Below are 22,220 nucleotides of genomic sequence, written 5' to 3'. Positions count from 1 at the left end.
CTTCTGGGACGTCTGATGGTCCCACCTACAAACTGGCTTCCCTCCGGGGTTAACCAGGGTGCTGAGTGGCCACCAGCTGGTGACTTCTGGCACTCTGAGGCTCGCAGAGAAGCAAACAGAAACCCTCCCAGTAACTGTGAAGTTTGGCAACAACTGTGAAACAGAGATCAGAGGCAGCAATAATGACAGGCGAAATGTGTGTTACAAAGAGGGCTATTTCTCCTCAAAATTCAGCGATTTAGCATAAGTCGCTAGTCTGTAATATTGCTATAACTGTGTGACCTACAATGTTTCCCTAAGTTCAACAAATGCTTTAATAGGGACTGATGCCTTTAACTTGCAGTGCACAACAGATATTCATGTGTGCATACATCTGTACAGAGACACAAACATATACATATATAATTTAAGAATGAGCAAATAACGCTATACAATCATTATAAAAGGATTGGCCAAAAGCAGAACTTAAAAATACACCGCATGGTGTAAGCTGGCTTTTTTTTTTTTTTTTTTTAATCTGGTCTGGTGCCCATCCAAATCTTAGAAGCAATAAAAAGCAGAGGCATCTTCTGTTTACTTCATTCTCTTTGCAACATCCAAATATGCATACTCAATTTCTTGATCGGCAGGACAAGTGTTTGTGAATTCGTCTCTTGCATACGCATTGTTCAAGTATCTTGAAATCCCTGTCATTTCAGGTGGAAAATCAAAATTTCTATATTTTTTTGCAACAACCTTTTATTAAAAGAGAAAATAAAAATATCATTACACACATGATCTGCAAAAATGACTAAATCTAATCTTTTTGCACATTTTTAGTATTCAATGTTTAAGTCTGTTGCTATATGCAATATGGGGGAAAGAAGGAAAGAAAAAAAAGAAGACAGGGGATTAAGAAAGCAATCTAACAAGCTAATGTGCTTAGAAGGTTTTATTTAGTATAAATATTCTATTAAAACTATGCAATGCTACATGGACCAGTGGACTACATCTGGAAGAGACACAGCTTGAAACAGCCAAGGTGCTAGCATAAACCAGAATTAACAGAACAATACTACAGCAATAAACTGACCCACACTTCAATATTTTCATTGAAACAGAAAGGAAAAACTTGAATTAAAATACTAAATTACAAATGGCTAGGGAAAACAACTACTGCCCAGCACCTAATACCTTCCTGTTGGCCAGAAAGGATTGTGTGATGCTCATCCTTTATCATCCTTCAGACATTCACCTGACATAAGGTGATTCTCCTTGTACTGGCTCTGCTGACCTTTGCTACCTTTAGAACTTCACTGTCTGAGCTTTGCGTGGGCGTGGGAAAGGGGTCATTCCCTTGCTGCTCTCTCTAGAATAGAATCAGGACACCTCAGGGGAAAGTCTTCACTCGTGGAGGTGCCAGAAAGCCACTCAATCCACTCCTCCTCTAAGACAATAGCAGTCAAAAAGGAAACTTTCTGAAGTGACCTTATTTGTTTAAAAAAACAGATGAATTTCCAATGTGGTCTTTTCTCTTCCAGAGCCTAGCTGGCTCCAGAGGAGAATAGGGAAAGCCTGTGACAACACCCAGACATCTCGATCACTGGGACTTCTATCTGTGTGTGGATGCTCCATGGCCTTGCAAGAAGAGGCTAGCAGCCTTGGCTGGAAGGCAGTGGGTGGTGGCTACCATGCTGGCATTATTGGTACTAGCAGGGATAGTTTGCAAAGCAAGAGAGTTTTGGATTGCAGATGAGAGGTTCAAATTTCAGCTTTTGCTGGTTTCTTCAGTTGGCATGGACAAAATAACTTAACCTTACTGGTCCATGGTACTTTGCATATGAAATGCAAATGAAAGCACTTCTCCATAGCACTGAATATAACACTCATTTAATGCTTGTGAGCAGCTTAGCGAGTGCAGGCACAGCCCAGATAGGAAACCAGATATTCTAGCTCCAGAGTCATCAATCTGAAGATCTGCCTAGCTGGGCTGTAATGAAATGGCCTTGTGCATTAGCATTGTGTCCCTGTACAGCTACTGTGAGGCCTCAGAATAGATAAAGGATGCCTCTTCCTTTTAGAAAAGCATTTGAGGTTCTGTGCCACTTTTCCCTTCAGAAAGCTAAAAAGCAAATGCAAACCTTGATTATATGGAGCTTTGGTAGGAGGTTGCAATCCGCTAAGGTGAGCTCATCTCCATCCAGGAATTTCCGGTTGGAAACAGTGATCTCCTCAGTGCTGTAAGCATCAATTTCATCAGGCAAGGGGCTGTTTAAATAGTTGTCCAGCTTCCTCAGGGCTTTAAGCAAAGATTTTTCCAAATCTAGGTTAAGACAATAAAAAGGTCATTCAAGCCTGTACCAAGGTCTCTCCGACACCAAGCAGAAAGGAGACTCCTGCATCCTGTCTCCTGGCACCAACCCAGCTCACAGACCATGCCAACTCCTGCAATTCCTTTATCCTAAGCTTAAAACTTAATGCTTGGATAAGAGCTTTAAGTAGCTAAAGGGGGGGTTCTGAGAAAAAAACAGACTAGGGCTCTGTTTCCAGAAATGGCTCCTCAAACACCTCCGTGGGGTGTGCTGTTGCAGAGTGGCTTTTCAGCAGAGTGGCCGAGCACACAGGAGTGGGATCAGGGCAGCAGGGGCTGGCAAGGCTTGGCTAAGGTTTTTGTGGGCTGGTGATGCCCTCATGCCACTGTGGAGAGAGGAGAAGGGAAGAGCAGGGGGAAAAGGACTGAGAGCTGGGGGCCAGAAATAAATGAATCCATGGTAGTAGTGAGGGTCCTACTCTAGAGAGATGTGCCATGGGGCTAGAGTCCTCATTATTTACAGCAATAAAGTAGAAAGGTAAGAGTTCATTTCAAGTGGGCTGTGCTTTTAGCAGAGCTGGGGGGTGGTGCAGTGTTACAGGCTTGAAAGCTGAAGAAATGAGATGCTGGAGTCGATGCTACAGTGGTATTTGCATAAACTAACTTCAGGAATCTTCAAATAAGAGAGTGAATTGTCACAGATTTCCACAGCCTTTATGATCTGTAAAATGGCTGTTTAACCTGAGCTGTAAATGGGATATGTCCAGCACAATGGTCTAGAATTGTATAGCTCTAATTTCCTCCAGTAACCTCCAGGGCCGACAGAAGGACTGCAGCACTTACTTTCATTAGCATCTTTTCTTGGGTTCTTTATGAAGGCAGAGAATTTTGCAAAAACATCATTTCCTGCAGAGTTAGACTCGGGGTGGTTCGGTGCAAGTTTGGGATACCTGAGGAATGAAAAGAAACAAAAAGCAGTTATAAAACTAGCCTTTATCCTCATCTCCATTAAATACGTTATTTACACTGCAGTGTCACAAAAAGGCCACACAGCGCTCTGAAAGGGAACCATTCTAAACTAAAAATCACTTAGCAAGCGTGAACTTAAACCATACTTACACCGTGGGGATGACCTCCTTATCCTGAGGGAGATGGGAAATGACTGTTTATGCTGCAAATACCGCCCAGTGCCTCTCCCAGGTCTCCTCTGATGAATGTAAAGCTGTATGGAGCATCGCTCCTGCCATGAGGAGGAGCAGAGGGAAAGTCCCTACTCCAGCCTCCTCATCTGTGCCTGCCGGTGCATCAGCAAACTGAGAGTAGCCAGCCCAGTAGCTGTTGTTGCCTGGGGCTGGTAAGAAGGGAAAAGTGGAGGGGAGCAGCTGCTTGACTAGTCTAAGTCAGGTTCGGATTCTTGAGAAGGGAACACTGTGGAGGGGGCTGTTGTTCCAGGGCAGAGAAGGTGTGTGCATGGGGAACACGATGCCGCTGATGGTGGGACAGTGGGGTTTGAAGAGAGGTGGGAAGAGCTGCTGCAGTGGGGAAGGTAATGTCCAAAACCCAGACACTGCTGTGTGTTAAGACGGGCCCTCCCAACCACTCAAAATGAACCCCAGCCATTTTCTTCTAACCACCTCCTCCCGGGAAGCATAATTATGTGTACAGTGTGAAGAGGGAAACATCAGACAAACACAAGTGGAGGCAAAAGGTCAGCTTTCTGCAGTGCCACACATGCTTCTGCACATTCTTACTGCAGCAGGGTCTATTTCATGCCTTGGGAATGACTGCAGTAGGACAGCAGTAAAATCAGAGCAAAGGCAAGGGCAGTGGGAGGAGCACAGCCAGCATCTCGGGGACAACCCAGGGGACATCCCCTCCGTGGTGCCAGGCTTCAGCACTGTTTCACTCCAGTCGAAGTTACCCCTCCCAGAAAGCTGCCCCGCAGCAGCCTGACCAGATCATAGAATCATAAAATAACCAGGTTGGAAGAGACCCACCGGATCATCGAGTCCAACCATAATCCCCCTATCTCAAGTCTCCCACACACAATGCTAACACATGCAGCTCATCGAGGGCCCGCACCAACAAAACTGAAGGGGTTTGGTCACTGACCAGCATCGAGGTCTGTGAGGGACTAAAAGCAACCAGGAATACGGTACCGGGGTGGTGCTAGCTTTTCTTCCAAGAACTCCTCGATCTTGTTGACATCGGTTTTCACTTCACCATCAAATGTCATGAAGGGGGGGTTTGTTCCTGGGGCAAGGTTCTGGAGGTCAGCAGGTTTTCTGACATGAGGAAAGAGATGGTGTTAATCACAACAGGAACCACAGTTGCAATTTCTACACTTAACTGCAAGAAACTGTTTCACCTTTAAAATACTAGGCTGTGCTACATCGTCCTTACAAAATAAAGCTTAGCCAGCTGCCTTATAACAGTGGTGTGAGAAAGCATCAGTCTGTATCTGAGTATGCTCTGAAATGCTCTAAAAAACCCAAAAATCTTCTGTGTTTTGTTACAGAGACCTACTGCAAAACAGATTATAATCTCAACTAGTGAACCATAAAGAGGATTCGAGCATCCAGACTGTTAACATAATGCCAAGCCACAGTGTGCATTTCAAATGTATAAGAAGCGAGCCACCCTTTCAAATCATCATTTTAGAAAAGTTGTTCTGAAAAGGAGAACTCTGGTTACAATCTCACCTTTTCAAATCCACAGTTGTGACATTAAATATGACACCTTTTAGCCACAGAATCATAAAGAGACGCTGAGAGAATGGGCAATTTCCAATACTTTCCCCATCGCTGCCAGCCTACAATTAAAAGAAAAAAGGTATACATACATCTGTGATGAGAGCAAATTTTGATAATAGATGCAGTAGGAAAGCAGAAAACCCAGATCTGCTACCAGTATGTACATAGCATGTTACTCATCTCTACTAATACATATTTTCATGCAAAGTTTCTTTACATCCTTCTCCAATCATGCACATAGATATGATGAAGAATCTTGTCATCCTGGAGATGTTGTTCTTCATTAAAATGCAATATTGCCATAAATTAGAAAACAAACTTGAAATCATAGGAGTCCTTCTGAAGGAAATAGTCTCCACCTCATTTGCCTATGTGAACATAAATCTACCTAAGCCAATGCAAGAATAAACCAAGTTTAAATCAGTTTATGATCACAGGAAATGAGCAGAGAAAGATTTACTAGCATGAATTGAGCTGTGACATCTAAAGCACTTAAGGGAATAAATGGAATCATAGAATAACCAGGTTGGAAGAGACCCACCGGTTCATCGAGTCCAACCATTCCTATCAAACACTAAACCATTCCCCTTAGCACCTCGTTCACCCGTGCCTTAAACACCTCTAGGGAAGGTGATTCAACCACCTCCCTGGGCAGCCTGTTCCAGTGCCCAATGACCATTTCCGTGAAAATTTTTTTCCTAATGTCCAGCCTAAACCTCCCCTGGTGGAGCTTGAGGCCATTCCCTCTTGTCCTGTCTCCTGTCACTTGGGAGAAGAGGCCAGCTCCCTCCTCTCCACAACCTCCTTTCAGGTAGTTGTAGAGAGCCATGAGGTCACCCCTCAGCCTCCTCTTCTCCAGGCTAAACAACCCCAGCTCTCTCAGCCGCTCCTCATAAGGCCTGTTCTCCAGCCCCCTCACCAGATTCATTGCTCTTCTCTGGACTCGCTCCAGAGCCTCAACATCCTTCTTGTGGTGAGGGGCCCAGAACTGAACACAGGATTCAAGAAGCGGTAAATCAAATAATTAAGATTTTCAAACTAGACAGCTGTGGGGACCCCAGAGAAGGAGGGAATTTCGGCAGTAGCCTTGCTCAAGCTGAACCCACCCATATCTGCACCCTGCTGAACTGAGGACTAATGAAGTACAAGTGCTGCATCCACCTGGCTAAACCTCCTTGCTACAGACCCAGGGCTCCCACATTTAAGACTTAAATGTGGCCCTATCCAAGCCACTTACTTAACCTCTCTTCCTCTGTGCTCCTGTAATGACTTGGCTAAACAAATCACCAGGTGTTACTGTTGAGCACAAGAGGTGCAACTCACTGTGCGGTCACAGAAGAGTTACTTATATGTACTTTATATTGCATTCTGTTAAGAGGCTTTGTTAAAATTAGGCAAAGTCTTGTATAGTTGCTGTTGGTTATCTGGCTTCATGCAACAGTGTTGGAAGAGAGCAGAGGTCTAGTTTTTAAGCCCATCATATGATTCTCTTAAAGCACAGTTTTAAAACTTACGATTAATGCAAGCCTGCAGAAGTAAAAACCCAGGTGTATCATTTACTTAGTTAATAGGGTGGTTCATTAAGGTTTGCAAATGCTATAACCAAACAACACACATTAATGAAACCAGTTCTGCTTGCTCTTTCACTTTCCTCAATGCTATCAAATGAATCTCAAATATAGTAAAAAGATCTCCATAAACAAATGCTGCCATTGGATTGCTTTACAATGCTCACCTTCACAAAGAGCTCTATGTCTGGAAATGAGCATCTTGTCTGGAGCAGGAAGGTTTCTGCCATGGAGCTACAAGTATGCAGGAGGAAGGATGCTCCTGTGGCTTGATAAATGATCTGATTTTCTGTATGAATCCAAAGGATTCCTCTCTGATAACTCTGCTGCTTTCTGCCCCTGGTACTGTAACAACCACTGGCTTTCTTGGCAATGAAGTCCACAACAGCCTATTGCCTTAAACACTGCTGGGGGGTGGAAACTTTTAGAAATGCTAAAACAGCTGGACTGCTGTGTTAGAGAAGTCTTGTTTCGTAGGTGGCAAAAATGAAAGCTGGTCAAAAGCTACTATTGTATTTTTCCTCCTACTCAGAGCACTCACTTTCTAGTGCTGTACAGTTTACAGCAACAAGACAGAAAACAACTGTATAAAAATGAGACTACAAATGCTGTTAGCATGTGCTTGAAGTAGAGCTAAATAGAGACACCACCATTTTGTCTCAATCCTGCCTGTTATGCCAAGTTTTACCAACCCTCAAAGGAAAAAGGGAGGTGAAGGGTATTACTGTGAACCCTCAGTGCTAGCAACAGGCATCCCTACCCTCTGCCAGGGGAGAAGCAGCAGCCAGGAACATAATTTCAGATGTGCTGTGTCTGGAAGAGGCTCCTGCCCACTCCTTTCCACCTGCCCCGTGCTCTCTGACTGTGTAGGTGCTGCTGCTGCTGCTTCCCAGCCCACTGCCCTCACCCAGGCTGTGCTGCCAACAACCACCCATTCACCCGAGATGAGCTCTCAGGGTAACCCCTTGAGTGGGACACTGAGAGGACAGCAGCCCAACCTGGTACCAGCCTGTGCTTTGGTGTCTTAAACAGTTTATTGTAGAGGAACTCCACCCATTAACCTAAGGCAGTGGAGAAATCACCTTACAGTAAAAGATTCCTATGGTCTGGTGAAAGAAAGAACAAGTGTCCAGAAAAACAGTTCCTACAACTGATTTGGTATTTTCCTTCTGCCTTTGATAGGAAAAAAAAAAAGTTATCACAGCAGGGTTCATGTACCATTTGGAGAATTTTGCAGATAGCCCTGTGGTCAAGAAAAGCCATGTGATCAAGAGCGACAGTGGGGTGAACTTTTCCTGACCAATTACTATCTTCCAGTGGCCATTAAATACTGACATTTTGCCTGGCTCTTTTTCACTTTTACTGCTGGAGCTAAGGAAACATGGTTGTTGCTTTGTTTTGTCCCACATCACCTTGGTGACGGACCATGGCCCAACAAAGCAGCCCCAGTCTGCTCTTCTAGGGAAACATCCACAGGTAGAGTCACGAGATCCAGGTCAGGAAAGATGTGTTATTATAACAAACAGAGGTGCAAAGTAGGCACTGAGTCCTGATTTGTCCTCAACTGGAATGACAAATAGGCAGCCAGGAAGATGAGGGACTGGCAGCCCTGGAGATGTTACAAAGACAAAGTCCTGTCTTGTTTCTCAGTGCAAAGATTTTAATGTCCATACCTTCTTAGGAGGAAAATTTACCACAACACTACTGATTTTCTATTTTGCAATTGATAAAATAGGAAACAGCTAATCTCTTAACTTCTACCTTAATGTCCCTCAGCTGCTAACCTATCACACACAGAGAAAAAATTATTTGAACACTGAGGAACTGAATAAAACAGGGGATTAAGCATCACCGATCACAGCAATGCTCTGCCAACTCTGATGACTGAGATGATTGTTTGCTTGGGTTTTTTTACTATTTCTGTGGGCTAGTGCTGATGGTGTTAAACACACTGATGAAGTCCAAAGGACTTCTGACATTCACATTCTGTGTTGTGTCCCCTCCCATGCTGCCTATAAGGGACATTAGCAGTGTACTGCCATCTTACCTGTGCTCTGTACAATACAGTTACCATGGTCCCTAGTGAAATGCTGAGGTGTTTGCCCAGGTTTACTGCCTCTGGTGGTTATGGAAAGCACTTGGCTTTTATAGAAGGAAATAAATTCACAGGAACTAGGGTGTTTCCCCATATCTGATGTGGCCACGATCTTTCTCACAGGCTAAGGAGAAAATCTAAGCAGTCTCCTTGTGAAACCACTGGTGCAGTTTACTAATATAAATTAATTCTAAAAGCCCATGCTAAGATAGGGCTGTGTCCTCTAGGGTTGCTGTGCATGGACTGATAACAACAGGTAGATCTTCAAGAATTACTCAGTCAAAAGCCTTGGCTGCTGAAGCCCTGTGGTAAAGGAGGTACTAGCCATTCAGGTAGGGACAACTGGGGAGGTGGTAAGCCACAAGGAGCTTTAGAAATATGAAAGCCAGGGGTATGAGCTCTGAGTGAGGCAGAGAGGACAGATCTCTAGACTTGCCACTCCAGCGCTAGTGGTGGGTACCTCCAGGTCTCCTTCAGTTCTGCAGAGCTGGAGGCTTCCAGACCAAATCTGATTCAGATCTTGACACAGTTTGACCTGGCATCTCAAAGACACTTCTGTTTCCTACAACATTTGCTGAAAGCCCATAACATGGGTATTTTGGTCTGCTGCGGAAAACAGGGTGAATATAGCTAGCTAAGATGCCTTCAGATACGTCAACTTGCATTTTGGCTTACAGGAGACAACTCTGTTCCTCTAACTCAGCCCATCTAATCCACGGAGCTACAATTACTACTGGACATAAAAGCATCAGTGTCACATGCCAAAGTTGCTTGTTCAAGTTTCCAAAGAAGAAGGTCTGCCATGATGACACCAGCCACTCAAAAATCACAAGCTAGGACACTGAAATAGCTTTATAGCTGTGTATCAAGCAAGACAATAATAGCTGAACTACATTATCATAGTACAATAATGTACCTTCCAACAAAGGAAGGGTTGCCTTTTTACAGAAGTGAGTCTGTGTGTTGACATCTTACTTTGCAGGATCACAATACAGCAGTGAGAGAACTGGAAAAGACCTGCCTGTCCTCATACTAACACCCACCGAAGATAGCATAGCTAAGGGCATTGCAGCCTGGGTGCAAAACTCCCTGCATTTTCCACCATAGCACAACTCAGAGATGTGTAACTTTGAGCTGTTCTTGGTACACGTGCAGAATTTAATTACGCTTCCTCACTGTTCTGCCTGGTGATGAGGGTAAAATCTTAACTCTGGTGAAGTTAGCAGTAGTCTCTTGCTGTTGAATCAATGGAGGATTATGTTTCCAGACTGGTTATAATCTTAATAACCAGGCAAATGCTGCTGTAATTGTAGGTAATGCTGCAAGCTGGCCTTCACCTGCAGTTGTTGTCCCATTCTCTTAATATCCAGATCTTGTGAGTGAAGTGGGCCAGATCCCTAAAACACAAGGACAGTTTTTATGCTCTTCTGCTACTTAAATAAATGGCTAACTAGAGTCTCGAATAAGTGCCATTTGTGTTTGAATTGTGATTGGTCAAGAGGTCAGTATGCCTTTCCCAGTAATACTGGGATTTAATGAGTTCATTAATCAAACAATTAAGACAGCTGTTGCTGCAGAGGAAAAAAATGTCAGGCTGTGCATAGAAGCTTTCATTCAGAGCCTTCAGAGCCCTAGGCAGCTATCATATATAGTGACAGCATCTACTTATGACAGCCCTTCAGAATCACGTGCCATTACTTAATGGGATTACTAGCCTACACTCCCTGTTTTCATTCATTTTTCACTGTTCCATACTCGCTTTGGTCTTCTATTTTTTTTTTGTTGTTATTCTAGGTCTTACTCAAAGATGCTGGGAAAGGTGAAAAGCTCTTCATACCCTTCTTTCCACTACTGCTTAAGCTCACAGGTAGGAACACTGCCATGTCTCAGGCCAATTTCACTAAGCAGCAAGACCTTACGCACAAGACACTAAAGAGTGTCCCAAAAGAACTATATTCAGTTTCTGGACCTGTTGCTGCTGCCATCTTGATTCTGCAGCTCTGCTTTTATGAATGGTCTTGAAGACATCATTTGCCTCCACATCCTCATCCATGGCAAGAAGATAATTATAGTGACTTTACCCAGGAGCCACACACCACGTGTCATTCTAAAGCCAGTAGTTTGGGCCCTCTCTGAGCTGGAGTTGCTCTGCCCCTGGAGCTGTTGTAAGAGTTGGTTTCGTAACAGTTTTGTCCAAACATCTCAGGAACCAGATTTTTGAAGGTTCTTCTATTGACCTTAGATGTTCTGTGCCTTCAAAATCACGATGACTGGAATTTGTTTTTCCTGGACTTTTTGTTTCCTTTTGAAGGCTAAGCATGGAAGAAACAGTTCAGAAGGAACAGAGAAGACTTTTTTATTTGTTTTCATGTAATCATATAATCCCTTTGAAGTTACAATGAAAAGGAGAACAAGGAGCCTAAATTTTTTTTTTCCAAAAGCTAAACTCCAATTCCATTTTCTTTCTTCAACACAAGGAAGCTAAGCTACCCCCTTTCCTATATTTATGCTGGCTAAGAGGCAGGTTTATCCAGCAAGTGGAGCAGAACTGCTGCCTACTGGGAGACAACGAATTTCCAGCTGGGACCAGCATCATGGATCTGCCCTGTCTGTTCTGCCGAACTAGCTGTTTTAGACTGAGCTGGGACTTTTCTCTAATTTTCCTTATTTGATCTTCAGGTATCAGGCAGTTTTTGTGTTCTTTTCCTTCTCATACCACACCAACAACTCCCCTCTCCTTTTTCTTCTAACGTATTTGATCTCTCAAAGAGTAGGAACCACAGCACCCGCTCAAAACTACTGCCTGAAAAACTACAAGGAGTTTGCAAGCTTGGGCCGCCTGTGGGAAGCAACTTTAAGGCTGGGTGCAACTTCCAAGACCAACAGCTATTTTGCTTTAATTCCTTCTACAGACCCATTTGTTATGCACTGGCATGGATTAACTGAGCCCACTGCATTCCTAGCACCGACTTTTGCCCTGAACTAAGCCCTGCAACACCAGCGTGACTGCAGGAGGTGCTGAGTAGCTACCACGGGCTCTCTACAGGTAGAAACGATGCAAGAAAGCCCCTGTGGTAGACAGCTCTGCTTCCTGCTCTACTGCACAGCTGTGAACTGCTGTTGAACCTGGCGGCATGATAGCCAAGGAGAAAGAGGAGGGGAGCTCCCAGTGCCTCTCCTCTCCTCCTCACCTCTGAGAGGAAATCCCACTGCTGACTGGATTACCATGAAGTACTCAAGCCATTTTTTTAGGAGCACTTTTTTAAGATCACAGGCAGAAAGACAGAGGGAAGTGGTATGACTACACTCCCATACTCCCACCAGCACAAAGACCTCTTTCAGCCTTAGCAATAGGTTCTGAAAAGCACATGGGCTTGACTGCAGCTACCCTACAAAAAGTCTATTTCCTAGATATAACCATGTTTTGTTAGTATGCTGTGACAGATGTATTAATTTTTTCTAAAAAGCACCTACTCCTTGAGGATACAAACTATGTTTTACATTCTTGATGCCTGCTACACTGTACGTGCAGATTCCTATAGTATCACAACACTGAAAAAAAAGCAAAATTGGCAACATTACTTATGTTATGAATACAATAAAAATTTAGTTACGAGTCATTCTGGTTCACTGAGGCAACTATAATAACATATGATGTTCTATGCTGAGCACAGAAGCACCACAGGCATGTCATTTGGATCAGGTCATATTCAAACCAAAGCTTTTTGCAAAGAGACAGACTACCTTGAATTTTCTCTATCTAAGTAGTATGTTCATTTTGTGTCCTAGGGCTAGGGAATGAACAACCAAAGAGTGAATTTTAGAGAAAACTTTTGATGCCACCTACTGGGCTTGAAATGTAAATCTTAACTTCTGCTCTTGGAGCGATAAAGATTGGTAGCATCAGACGTTAGCATATCTCATCATGAGAGGTTCTGCCTTGGAGCCACCTTCGTAGCAATACGCCTTGCTTTTTGCTAACAGCACTCCTGAGAGTACTTGAGATGCTGAAATTGTACTTCCAGGCTAGCTTTTAAGATAAAGCATCCATAATTTAAAATACATTTTTATGGACAAAGTAAAAATTTTGCCGCTAATTATTCCAGTCAGGTAGCTTTGCCTGTCTGCTAATATCCGACACTTGAAACAGGTGTTTTCAGCTGCTGTTTAATTTCTCAGCCAAACATCAGAAATATTCATACTTAAAACATGGCTGGTAGTTGAGATTCCTGTACATAAATTGTATTTTTGGTACTTGCCAGTGTAGGCTTTTGCTGTGTGTGACATCGACAATACTGAAGTTCAATGAGAAAGCTGTGTTAAACAGCAACTGGACACTTCTTCAGGTAAAGAACCAAGTTCCCCTTCCCTTTTTCTCTCTTTAAAAAGCAAAATAAAGACCTTGATATTGAAAGCGTGCCATGTAGATTTTTGTTTTAAAGAGAAATGTATCTTCATATTTAGAAATATTAATAACATCTATCTTTCATCTTAAATGGTATTACAGTGTTCAGAGAACACCAAACATACTTAAAGGATTACAACTTAGAACACACAAGTTCAGTAACAAATTTTTTGTCCTAAACCTTAATTAAGCCTTCAGGTTAATAAGACAACAGTAAAGGTAACTACAAGCATTCTGCTAAAAATACCTCCTTTCTCTTTTTATGGTGCTAAGACAAAAAAGCACTCAGGGGAATGAGAGAGTAAATATCCTAAAATGTTTTCTCTAAAGAATAAAGAAGTGGCTTGGCTTTCACCATCCTCTCCTACCATGACATTTGTAAGACCCCTTTTTCCTGCTGAAGCTGGAAGTCTGCTCTTGCTGACTCAAATGCAACCAGGGACAAACCCTGAATGCTCTCCTTTCAACACAAACACCTTCTACTAGTTGAGTAGCTGAGTCTTTGATCAGAGAGGTGTCCACAGTGAACTCCACCTCTGTAAGAAGCATGGCTCTTTTCCACCAGAGCAGGAGCAACCCCCTTCTCTACCCATCACTCTCTACAAAAGAAGGACCGAGTCAGGGTTGTAAAGACTACCACAGCTGCAGCTTTCAGATACATTGTAGACAAGTTCTCACTCTATATATCACTCCTCAAGCATGTGCTTGGGTAGTTCAAGATACATCTCAGCAGTGAGATCATTCTGTGGAAGACTGGAAGGATCCCTATGACCACCCATCCAAACTAAACGACACGAGTGTGTTGCAACAGATCTTACAGGACATGCAAAGTCAGTAATCTGGACAGTTGGCTGAAAAATGGATGGGGCCTCTGGATGTCTTCCACTTTCTTTCATTTCTTCTACCTCTCTTTCAAACCACAATCAGTCAATGCATTTAGGCATGACTGTAACTTTTAAGCAAGCAAGCTGGCTCAACAACTGCAAAGAGAAGAATGGGTCCTATAAGTTTTTTATCTGCTAAATATCTATTTATATACTAAATATAAATGCACATAGTCAGCACAGGTGGATTTAATTCTGTTGTTAGAATAAAGCAGAGGAGAAATGACAAAACAAAGTATCAGTTGACTTTACATCTCAGTGATCCATCCTGCAAATTGAGGTTAGAGGATCTGTTAAAAAGGATAGGTGCCCAGATCAGCAAGATGCACAAAACTTGAAGTCAGGTGCAGGAAGAACTGCAGGAAGGAAAACTGCAGGATATGATTAACCAAAAAGCACATCTCCTGGAGCACCAGGGTAGCTGGAAGTGGTTCAAATCACTCGGTGTGCTGGCCTTCCTGTTCTTTTCCTTATCCTCACAAAAACGAAAATGCTCACTGGTCCAGGAAAGAGCTTTGGAGGTCCTATATGGCATTTCAACAAAACACAAGAATAAGTTTCAGTCAGAGAGATGTTGGACAATTATCTAACGATAACAAACAGACCTGCAGATGGAACCTGCAACCCAAGAGGCATGAATGGTGGCAGCACCAACAGTGGTTTTGTGGAACAGACTGAATACCCAGCGAATTGACAACCTTGAGTGCTCAGACAATGGAAAAGCGATGAAAACAGGTACAAACTCTTATGTTACACGTTGAAGCTGGAAGACACCTCACACAAAGTCAGCCAGAAAAAACAGGTCTCTAGTCAGTAGAGAAAGAGATACTTTTGGAGACTACTTATCAGCTTGAGAGAACTAAAAAAAACCAAAAAGACCAGACCAGAGTGTGATATTCCCAGTGTATCTTACCCAACTGCCAAATGAAGCTGTAGGGAAAAAGTGATGTTGCCTTAGGTTACATCAAACCTGGCACTCCCATGCAGGCAAGGCAGCATTCAAGCCACAGCACGTGACACTGTACATTGTCCTGAAGAGCCCTCTGCAAAATTCTGGTCCTCCACCTACGTGGAATATTAAATCAAATTCAGCCAAGTGCTAAGATCACAATGAAAATGAGGAACCTATTTTACAACAGAGGACAGGAAAATCTGTTCTTGTTTAGACTTGCAAAGCAAAGACCGAGGGAAGATACGATCACTCAGTGCAAGTATAATTTTTTCCCTGATAGCTGGGTGTGATACTGAAACAAAAAAACGAACTGGCCAGGAATGTTTCTAGCTAACAATTATTAGAGATCCAAACCACTATAGAAAAGAGATTTTAAACCAGATTTCCCGCAGGATTGACAGGTGTATGAACATGCACAGGAGGACAAAAAAACATTTTGTCTCAAGATGAGATCTGATACTTTTCAATAGGGACTTGAACCTATCCTCCACTGGGAGGTCCCTTGCAGCCCATTCTTTCTTTGCCCACAACACAGACGTCACTCCAAGGACAAGACGATGGCAAGAGCCATGCTTTTGTACTCCATGCTACTGATTGTATCCAAGTGAAAATAATGCATGTAACCAAACTCCTGGTCAATGATGGAAGGGAAAGGTGTTGCTCAGTAAACTGCAGCAGCCAAACAGAGTTCACATTCGAAAAAGCTGAATGATTCCTTCAAAAAGGAAATAGATGATGGATAAGGAATCTCTGACAGCAAGTATCAGCCAGACACCAGAAAGGGTAGGAAGCTGTTGGCCATTAAGAGAGTCCATGTGTTAACATTGGCCAGCAGCAGAAAATAAACGGTGCTAGAAGTTACCATCTTCTGCAGAAAAACAGGAGAGCAGTTAGCACAAAATGGCATGTTATTTAAAGTGGCTTGAGCCAATCACTGGAAATCTAAGTGCTGAGACTGTGTGTTTGGTGCGTGCTTACAGCTAGGGATGGATATATGCTAATCTGGGCCACTATACATCTACTGGCCAGGCACAACTGCCCAATTTACAGAGGATGAGGAGCAATGCAAGGAACACAGGGATGACAACTGAAAAAAAACCCCTCTCCTCAGCCCAGTAGCCTCACACAACATTGGCAAATGGCAACAGAGTCTGAGCTGCAATGGGATGCAAGCCTTGAGGTAGCTACAAGATCCAAACGAAAACCAAGACAGTTGCAGCAGCATCATCCTGTCAGACAATGAGCACATCCAAGCAGCTCAGGCCTGATAGAGCACAGGATGGTTCAGGAGGTATCTCGGCCACCAGCTGGCCTGATTGTGGATAATCTAGTTACAGGTGTACATGATACCAGAACGTCACAGAGAAGAACAGCAATAGTAATGAATAGGGAAAAGTTTCCTACCTGTAAAATAATACCATCAAAGAGTGGCAAGTTGACTTAAATATGAGCATACCTGGAAGACTATGAGCCACCAAAAGGTTGGTGGTAAGGAGTGGTAACTTTTTGACAGGTCTAAGTTGCTGAGTGCCCGAATCAACACACGGAGGCTGCTCTGGGAACTTGGGGTTAGCCACTGCTGGATCAGAGCATGCACGGAGCCAATCCTCTTGATAAAGAACAAGATCAACAGCTGAAACCTATCAGAAGCTGTTTGTACCCATCAGATGTTTATGTCCACCCCCAAAACAGACTACAAAGATGACATCTTAAGAGCCCTGCCTTAAAATGTTGTTAGGATGCGGAGCTCCAGGGAACAAACTGATGCAAATACAGACCTATGGAAAAGGTGTGGCTGAGATCCTGAGATAAGAGAATTGCTTAGCCCAGTTTTCCTTTTCTCCTCATGGAGACAGGGAAATGTAGACCTTTATAGTAGCATCCAGGCACTATAAATTAAGCACTGTGCAAATACAGGACAACAAGACTGCTCCTAGCTTAAAAAAACAAACAGAAAAATTAAATGTAGACCATTAGCAGGGATGTGGGAATGCCAAAGGATTTTTTGAAGTCTTTCATAAAATGCTGTGTAGATTAAGGATTTTAGCCAAAGCTAGGGCAAAAAGAGATGCCAAAGAAAAGAGAATGGAAGAAAACAAGTGTAGGTGCAAAGCAGTAAAAGGAATTAATTTTTCACCTGCACAACTTCAACTGACCACGGAACACTATTAAAAATGTTTTTTGTTTGACCATGGATTACAAGTAGTAGGCTAAAGGCTGTGCCTGCCTACAAACAGGATGACAATTCAGAAATAGTCATCTAATGTGTTTTTTATGATGCAACTGCACGAGTAGTCATCTTATTATTAGTTATGTGGCTATTATATTATTACTGATAATAAAAGATGGGCTCTGTCCTTGAGCAGGGGTCTTCTGGCACTGAATGTGAGTTCAGGCTGAACTCCCACCTGCAGAAATAATGAAACCCTTGCTACCTTACATTTTAACATCTGAAGCTTGGGCAAGATTTACGTCTCCCGGACTGGCCACCTATTAAGATTTCATAACATCTTGTAACAATGTCATTATGAAGGCTTTTCTCATTCTGCTGGGTTTCTGAAATTACACTATACTTTCTTTCAGGCAGTGTTTGCGTTAACTTACTATGATTATTTTGTTTTATTAGATTTCATAATTCATACATTCAGTAAGGCTCTTTGTGATTATAGAAATGTTTGTTTGAATACTCTTGGTCCTCAGTTCATGATGAGGGATTAACAGTGCATTGGAGCTTCTTTATGGGATATTTCCCTCAACCCTGCTTTTATGTAGTGAACAGTGGTCACAGCTTAAAGGGGTTATATACATCTGGAAATTCTAATTCTCTCTAGATGGCAGGAAGGAAAGAAGTCTGAAGCTGTAACTTCCTCTGGTTTCAGTTCCCTCTCTCCTCTACACGCCAGCAGCCATTTCAGAGCAGAGAAAGCCTCCTTTATTTTAACTTTAGCTGCAATATGTACTTGTTCACAGTCTGCGGGGTAAGTAATTATTGCTGAAATTAACTTAATTACTTAGTAAGTAATTAAATGCTTTTGATGCATAGGAAGAAATTTTCCTTCATTAAGAAGCAACTTTGTAGCAATAAACTTTTTACCTTTGCCCAGTTACTCTATAAATAAAGAGAAACAAAAGGCCCAAACTCACTCCTGTTGCTTAGGTGAAATACCCATTCACTCTTGAGTTCAGTATCACTGTCTGCCCAGTATTGCTACTGTGCAGTGGGTCTGCCTGCACCCTGCCCTTCCAATTTTGACAAAGCTTATGAAGAAATAAACAGTTAAACGATAATTCTGTAAAATGAACAAAACACGAGAGAGTGCAGGTGAAAATTAGAAGGTGTAAAATCTTGTAATACATTTATACAGGCTATGGTTTTGCTAATATTCATTCTCACATTAAAGAGTTGAAAGTTTAGAATTATGTGTGCGTGCGCTCTTAGAAAAGTAAACCAATTCTTTTACACACGCTGCTGTTGCTGGCCTTGGGCAAGGCCCTTCACATTGTCACAGGTATTGTCAGCTACAGCTGTGGGTCTCCACAGGTCAGTTAAATGCAGACAACAGGTGCTCTTAAAATAAAAGGAAAAATGCAAATTACAGGTTTATTTTATTTCCTCAGATATCTTGCAGCTATCTACACCAGGCTTGCGAATAAAACTACTGTGGTATTTAGCATAACCTGGGATAGTGCTGAGTGAAACCACTGTCGCCTCTCATGATGGGAAGGCCACTAATTAAACACAAAGGATGCTCGCATCTAGCTACCTGCTATCCACAGCATGGTAGGTATGTGGTTACAAGGCAAAAGTGATCAGCAACCAGGAATCCACTGCTTTGTGACCTCAGCAATAATTTACTTAAATAATTAATAATTTGAGTAATAAGGCCAGGCCTTATTATATGCAGCTTTGTCTGAAGGAGGCTCTTTGCAGGACAAGATCTTTCCTAAGGTGAGCTGCAAGGAGAGAGAAAGGGAAATCGGATGCTCCTGCAGCTACCCCAGTATTTGGGGCACACGAGAAAGAGATTTCTTGTCTCATAGTCTTGCTCAGGTATGCTCACCCATGCTGGGAACCAAGGGAGGGGGGCGGTGAGCCCTTGTAGAGAGCTGGGCAAAATTCAGCATTTTCCCAGGCTGATATCTCTGGGTCATAGCGCAGCAATCATGCACAGCCTTCTCTTGGCAAGATACTAAACACTGTAAGACAAAGTAAACATCCTTTCTATTGTTTTTCGGATGGCTATCCCTCAGCAACAATGCATGAATACAGTAACTGTTTGTGACAGTTTACTCTTTGCCATAAAATAGCTTGGAAAATTATTTCAAGAAATAGTACTTTATCCCATTCATACTTATGAACACATTATTATTTATTTATCTCTTATTTTACAAGGCTTATTTAAGTGACAGTGACAAGCAAGCTTCCAGAAACTATGCACGGCAAGAACAGACACAAGGAAAGGAAAATTAAATGTAAAAATAAGTAGGAAAACAAACTTGTGACTAGAAAAGATTGAAAAATTTCAGCTACAACACTAAATTTTAAATTAATCGTGTCCAATTTAGGAATATCATTCTCTTACACAACTAAATCTCATATTTCAATAATTATATTTGGTTTAGGTCTCACTCAAAATATCATTACTTTCAGTCATCACTACTTGTTTGCTTTATCAATACATGATGATAATTAATTACATGTGTCTTACTCATGCACAGTGACTGAGACTTTTCAATACAGTGTAACTAATCCTTGCCACCCCTCCAAAGTGGAAGCCATTATTTTTTTAACGGGACAGAATCTCCATCTAATGTGACAAATCTCCATTGCCTGTAAAAAAACATCCCAGGTGGTTTATTCATAAAATAAGGTTTTAAGCAGAGGCAAAGGGGAATGGCTGCAGAGGTGCTCCTGTTCTGCTCCCCTCAAAGTAACGAGAGATTCTCATCATCCGCTTTAACCACGACAGAAATATGCCAGCTAATTAATAAAAATGCACAGCCCTCAAACACATCACTCCCTCTAATCCTTATCCACTTTTTATTTTAAGATTCAAGATTATTTTCAAAAAACACAGTGGTGTAAGAAAACTGAGAGCCTTTTAAACAAACATAGGTGAAAGTCAGAGCTGGGAAATGCCGCTTCGTTACAGATCATTGGCTTAATCGTACACCAACTAGTTCAAAAAAACAAATTTCTTTCTGCTGTGCATTCTGCCTACAGAGTTTGTGCTGTCTCTGTTTGTGTTGTGTTAATGGGAACATTACCAGGTCACAAGAACACAAGCAGCAAACCAAATGCTATTAGCTATTTATCCTGTTACAAGAATTATGTTTAAATACCTCAATGCTATTTCTAATCCGTATTTAATAGCATGGCAAGATGCCAGCTGAACATTCTACATGGAGACAAAAATCTTATATCCTTTTTAAATTCTTACGGGGAATTACTTCAACAAAAGAGCATTATATTCTTGAACACATTATAGGTCTGGGAAAAACAGATTAACTAGCATTTCAATGACACATCCTGTTTTACACTTCACCATATGATACTTAACCTGCAACACACAGCCACACTGTTTCAATCTAAATGCAAAAAACTCCATACACATATAAAATGTCTGTGACTTGTGTTGTAAAAGAAAAAGTAAATAAATAAGAAGTACTCAAATAAATAAGCTATTTTATGCAGCTTCAGGGAGGTTGTTGAAAGTTTGGTGAAGTGATTGAGAAAATAATTTGCCACTAGTATTCCTAATTCTGACATCTAAATCATGAGGCGAAGGTGAAAGATGAAAAGGTTGGTTTGGGTTTTTTTTCCTCTCTAACAAAAGTGATACATTTTTCCAAGTAGAAATTAATTCAAATGACCAGGTAAAATATTACATAAAAAACCTGTCAGTGCCAGTGGGAACTGGCAAGGACGTGTCCTGAAAGAGCAGTTAAAAACTGGGCATAAATACCAGCAAAAGCCATTAGCTTGACAGAGAGAAGGCTGGAGTTTATTCATTTCCTGGTATAAATTCAAATTCAAGGCTATTCATCCTTCTTTTCCTACCACCTCACTCCCATTCACAGGCTTCAAGAAACTGAGAAACACAATATTGCTAATTAAAATATAATTTTTCAATAAAGATCTCTTGCATGAATCATAGTACAAGCCAATCAGCCTCAATATTTACAGCCATAACATGATATTCCTCAAAACAAAGACTGTCTCTGAGGTCCCAGACTCTGGGGAGCCCTTGGCCCCTTCACTACTCCTGACAAAAAAGGAGGCTAATGATTTTGCGAAGGTGGTTGCTAGCATGTTTGTTTCTGTAGGCAGCGTACAACCTGTATTTTTTTAAGCTTCATGGGTATATTTGGAACCTGTTTCAAGTTTCACCTGCTACCATCATGGAAAGAAACTTGATTTTTTACAAAACGCTCAGGTTCTGTAACAGCTTTTAAAATTAATTTTAAAAATGACTACAAAGTAAATGTCAATTATTCTCCAAGACAAAAAGGAGGATCTTCTGAAGTCTGAGTAAATATTTAACTTCTTTGTAACTATCCCATTTGAATAACTTGGGAGAGGACATGCATTTGTGACACCAGGGCTGCTGTGATTCACTTTGCAACAACTATATCTCTAGTCTATTTTGAGTATTCAAATATAGAATCATAGAATCACCAAGTTGGAAGAGACCCACCAGATCATTGAGTCCAACCATTCCTATCAAACACTAACCCATGCCCCTTAGCACCTTGTCCACCCGTGCCTTAAACACCTCCAGGGAAGGTGACTCAACCACCTTCCTGGGCAGCCTGTTCCAGTGCCAAAATTATATATATATATATATATATAATATATACCAAAATTTCTGCATATGAAGAGGGAAAAAACGAAATGGGAAATTTCCCTTTTGCACCTCTACCTGTCTGTGAGACTTTGCAATAACCACCTCCCTGCTCACGTGTGGCACGCCCCACAGCACCCAGCACGCAAGTCACAGTCTCTTCACAGGTAGGAGGCAGCGACAGGTGCCCTCCTCCCAGGGAAAGGCTCCAGTGGTGGGGTGTGTGGCGGGCTGCACAGGCTGCAGCCATTTGCTTTGAAAAACTAAATATTTTTATGATGGAATTAAAACACTTGAGTGCTGACAAGGTGGGTGTTATTGCAAACAACTGAAAAGGAGTCACTCAACTTGTTCAGATTTTTATCAGTAAATAATCAGACATTGCAAATGGAAATGCATACAAGTCCTTATCATCATGTGATTTTATT

The 22,220-nt window shown here is 42.0% G+C and overlaps 1 protein-coding gene across 1 annotated transcript in view; it reads right to left on the bottom strand.

The window, feature by feature from the left end:
* Positions 1-225: 225 nt before the first annotated feature.
* Positions 226-22,220, bottom strand: part of LOC138728530 (chloride intracellular channel protein 6-like) — a 30,651-nt gene continuing 8,656 nt past the window's right edge. The window contains exons 2-6 of the mRNA XM_069871961.1: positions 4,993-5,102; positions 4,450-4,575; positions 3,134-3,240; positions 2,121-2,302; positions 226-735 (exon numbers count right to left, since the gene is read on the bottom strand). Of these exons, the coding sequence (XP_069728062.1) occupies positions 574-735; positions 2,121-2,302; positions 3,134-3,240; positions 4,450-4,575; positions 4,993-5,102 (687 nt within the window). The 3' untranslated portion in view covers positions 226-573. The remainder of the gene's footprint in view (positions 736-2,120; positions 2,303-3,133; positions 3,241-4,449; positions 4,576-4,992; positions 5,103-22,220) is intronic.

Source organism: Phaenicophaeus curvirostris, chromosome 1 (assembly GCF_032191515.1).
Source record: "Phaenicophaeus curvirostris isolate KB17595 chromosome 1, BPBGC_Pcur_1.0, whole genome shotgun sequence".
NCBI classification, from domain to species: domain Eukaryota; kingdom Metazoa; phylum Chordata; class Aves; order Cuculiformes; family Cuculidae; genus Phaenicophaeus; species Phaenicophaeus curvirostris.
Note: the sequence above shows the minus strand (reverse complement) of the source record. Positions and strands in the feature narration are given on the sequence as shown.